Source organism: Eufriesea mexicana, unplaced genomic scaffold, assembly GCF_001483705.2.
Source record: "Eufriesea mexicana isolate 0111107269 unplaced genomic scaffold, ASM148370v2 scaffold3923, whole genome shotgun sequence".
Taxonomy (NCBI): Eukaryota; Metazoa; Arthropoda; class Insecta; order Hymenoptera; family Apidae; genus Eufriesea; species Eufriesea mexicana.
The window spans coordinates 1-3,463 of record NW_016911918.1 but is presented as its reverse complement, the minus strand read 5'-3'; the positions used below and the strand labels follow the sequence as shown (position 1 = coordinate 3,463).

General features: G+C 36.1%; 2 protein-coding genes across 2 annotated transcripts; one reads left to right on the top strand and one right to left on the bottom strand.

The window, feature by feature from the left end:
• The first annotated feature begins 296 nt into the window (after positions 1-296).
• LOC108551350 (sterile alpha and TIR motif-containing protein 1-like) lies at positions 297-2,178 on the top strand. Its single transcript, XM_017905483.1, is given in 3 exon segments — positions 297-927; positions 929-1,431; positions 1,812-2,178. Coding segments are annotated over 3 exon segments (1,485 nt in total). The 5' UTR covers position 297; the 3' UTR covers positions 2,164-2,178.
• Positions 2,179-2,806: 628 nt separating this feature from the next.
• On the bottom strand, positions 2,807-3,234 carry LOC108551348 (histone H3.3-like; the record flags this gene model as incomplete). The annotated part of the gene is made up of 2 exons (XM_017905481.1): positions 2,807-2,978; positions 3,059-3,234. Coding segments are annotated over 2 exons (348 nt in total), but the record flags the coding sequence as incomplete, so codon positions are not given.
• Between the last annotated feature and the right edge of the window lie 229 nt (positions 3,235-3,463).

The window sequence follows — 3,463 nt, the reverse complement described above, 5'->3', positions numbered from 1 at the left end:
CAAGTTACGATTCTGTTCAGCGCCAACCTAGAACTCCTGGTCTTGAGATTGATGATGCTCTTTGCGCTTAGTAATTTGGTTCTGAGCAACATGGACGCTCCGAGCAGTAGAGAATTGTTCGCGTATACGGAAAATTTGGAAAAATTTTTGTATTTCCTTTGTTAGTAGTTACAGAATGAAGTGTAGACCCTTTGAGATTTGAAAAGGGAACATCGCGATGGTAATATCTTTTTATCGCTTGAATGAAGGAAATTAAAGAATTCTAAAGAAAATTACTGTTTTCTCCTTCCGAAAGCCATGGCAGCGCAACAACAAAGGCAAACAGACACTTCGACTGGGATCTTCAACCACGAGAAACACATTTCTGCAGCCAGTTCGCAGTCAAGTATCACGATTGCGTCCAAAGGAGTCACATCAAAATCGTCGATGATCAGCGCAGCGAATGCAGTGAATCAGCTGATGAACGGAATAAGGCCAGCCGAAGACGAACTCCTTTCCTTACCCCTGGACGATCTGGATCTTCTATGTTCAAAATCAAATCCTCAGGACGTCGATCGAGCCATCGCCAAATACCCCAGTTTTTTGGACAGTTTTGTAGAACGTCTAAAGGCTAACGATTGCAAAAATGGCAAAGCACCTTTGTTGTTGAACAGAGTGAACGAAATAATTAGGAAAGCATGGGCAGTCCCCACTCATGGTCACGAACTGGGCTATATCCTCTGCAACACCCTCAGAACGAGGGGTGGTCTTGACCTATTACTGTCCAACTGTATAGCCAGCGACCACGAGCTACGGTTCTCCTTAGCCAGGTTGTTAGAACAATGTCTGACTACAGAAAACAGGGCACACGTGGTGGAACGTGGTCTAGAAAAGGTAGTGAACGTTGCCTGTGTGTGCACGAAGAATGCGAACTCAGTAGACCACTCTTAGAGTAGGTACTGGAATCTTGGAACATCTGTTCAAACACAGCGAAGGAACCTGTAGCGATGTGATCAGACTGGGTGGTCTAGATGCCGTCCTATTCGAATGTAGGAAGAATGACGTTGAAACGTTAAGGCACTGTGCCGGTGCCCTAGCCAATCTATCACTATATGGTGGTGCAGAGAATCAAAAAGCTATGATCAGAAGGAAGGTACCCATGTGGCTGTTCCCCCTAGCTTTCCATAATGACGACAACATTAAGTACTATGCCTGCTTAGCAATTGCTGTATTAGTAGCCAATAAGGAAATAGAAGCTGCGGTATTGAAATCTGGTACCTTGGATCTAGTTGAACCATTCGTCACCTCGCATAACCCCTACGAATTCGCCAAGTCGAATCTAGCACATGCACATGGTCAGAGCAAGAACTGGCTAGAGTGGCTGGTACCAGTCTTGAGCTCGAAAAGAGAGGAAGCTAGAAACCTGGCAGCCTTTCATTTGTGTTTTAATTGGTGTCAGTTTATATTGGTATCCTATCAAATTGTTCTCAACGTTGTCTGCTTATTTCATGTTATTATTGGACTTTATTTCAGTATTTATTATTTATGTAGCTATGACGTGTTGGCTTGAATATATTTAATCTAAGAATGATCTTTTAACGATACACAATAGTGTAATAGTGTAATAATAACTAAAAAAATCATTCTAGCACGAATTAATAATATATGTCTAATCTAAAAGCAAATCAATGTTCATAAATGTCAACGTTTCGCCTTAAAATAAAGAATACTGGGGTCTGCATGATCGTTATATCAGTTATAGTACTAAAATAACTGTGCTCAATTATTAGTACTTAATAATTGACGTACTATTGTTTTCATTCACATTACAGGCTTAGAAAATCGTCAAGTCTTTCCCGTTGGTTAATGCGTTTTCCGCCTACGTTTCTGCGATTGAAGTTTACCCGTACCCAACCCGGAGGGAGTCCACTGCCACGAAGGCCACCACTACATCCCCCTTCTTCATCCACCAGATCCCGTTCTTTGGAACTATTAGATCAAGATGAGAAGACATCAATCTCCCCTGTTAAAGAGCCAGAAGTACAAGCGAGACCAAGGTCCAATAGCTTGGATGGTTTGTTAGATGAAGATGGTTTAGTATCAGACATGAAGACTGAAGATTCCCTTATATCAAGCATTGAGAACAAAATTGACTCTAGAATATCCTCGGAGGTGTTAATGTGACTTTCTGATACTAAATTAGAAGATACTCCTTTTAAAATTACTACTCCGCAAAGGGCGCAGAGCAAAGTAGAAGAAGAATCAACTGTTAATCTTCAGTCTTATAAATTTAATAACAATCAGAAAACAAAATCGAACGAGAGTCAAAGTCCAATACCAGTTCCTAGACAGCGATTGAAAACAGTTGCAGAAACGAAATCGGAGCCTGTCAACACTGTAACGTTGTCAACTGTAACTTCAAACGTAGAGGACGAGAAGGAAGACTCTCAAACAAGTTCAGAGATTGTTGATTCTTATGATGATAATGCAGAGTTAAAGGAACAATTGGCGGTAACGGGAAACGATAAGTCGACACTGCTCATTATATAACAAAACTATAATAAATTTATTAATTATATTTCATTATTATTTGTAACAATTAATCAACTTCTAAAATATTAATCATATTTTTCCTAATTTTTTACTAATTAATATTAAAATATATAATCATAAATATAAAATCATAAAAGTGCAGCAGTTTTCTATACAATAAAATACATTGTCCATCATTAATTATGATACAATATCAACAAATTTTTAATAACACATAGTGTCTAATAAATTATAATTCTGCTATAAGTTTGTTAAACTTAAGAATAAAATTATTTTATTTATTTATAATATCTCCTCTTCCTCTGAGTCGTCGCGTCAAAATCATGTCATGAATTCGAAGAGTTACACGTTTTGCATGTAATGACAATAATACACAATCTTCAAAAAATTGAACCATATATGCTTCAGTTGCTTCTTGTAGTGCTTCAAGTGCAGTTGATTGTATTCTAAATATAAATTATAAAATTCATAGTATATTTGAAGAATACTAAATTTATTTTTAAAATATAAATATTTAAAATTTTACCTATTTACAAAAGAATTAGGAAATAAGTCTATAATAATTTCTTTCACTAAACGAGAAAATGAGGCTTTTGGTATCAATAGCATCACAGATTTCCTCAAATATTCAGATTTCCTCAAATATCTAATTTCTCTCAAAACATGTGACTTGCGAGGGGGTTTGTTTATTAAACCATGAGTCTAAACAGATTTTATAATAAGTAGAAACAATATTCTACATGCAGTAACTAATTTATTAACACAAATAGTTAAATAATATTGTTAGATATTTTATAAAGTAATAATTTATATAGTAACAGTCATCAAAGCTTAAGTTCTGAAAATGTACTTACCATAGAATGCTCCTTATATGTTATTCTATCATATGACCTAAAGTAATAAAATTACATTTTTAACATATTTAAGATAG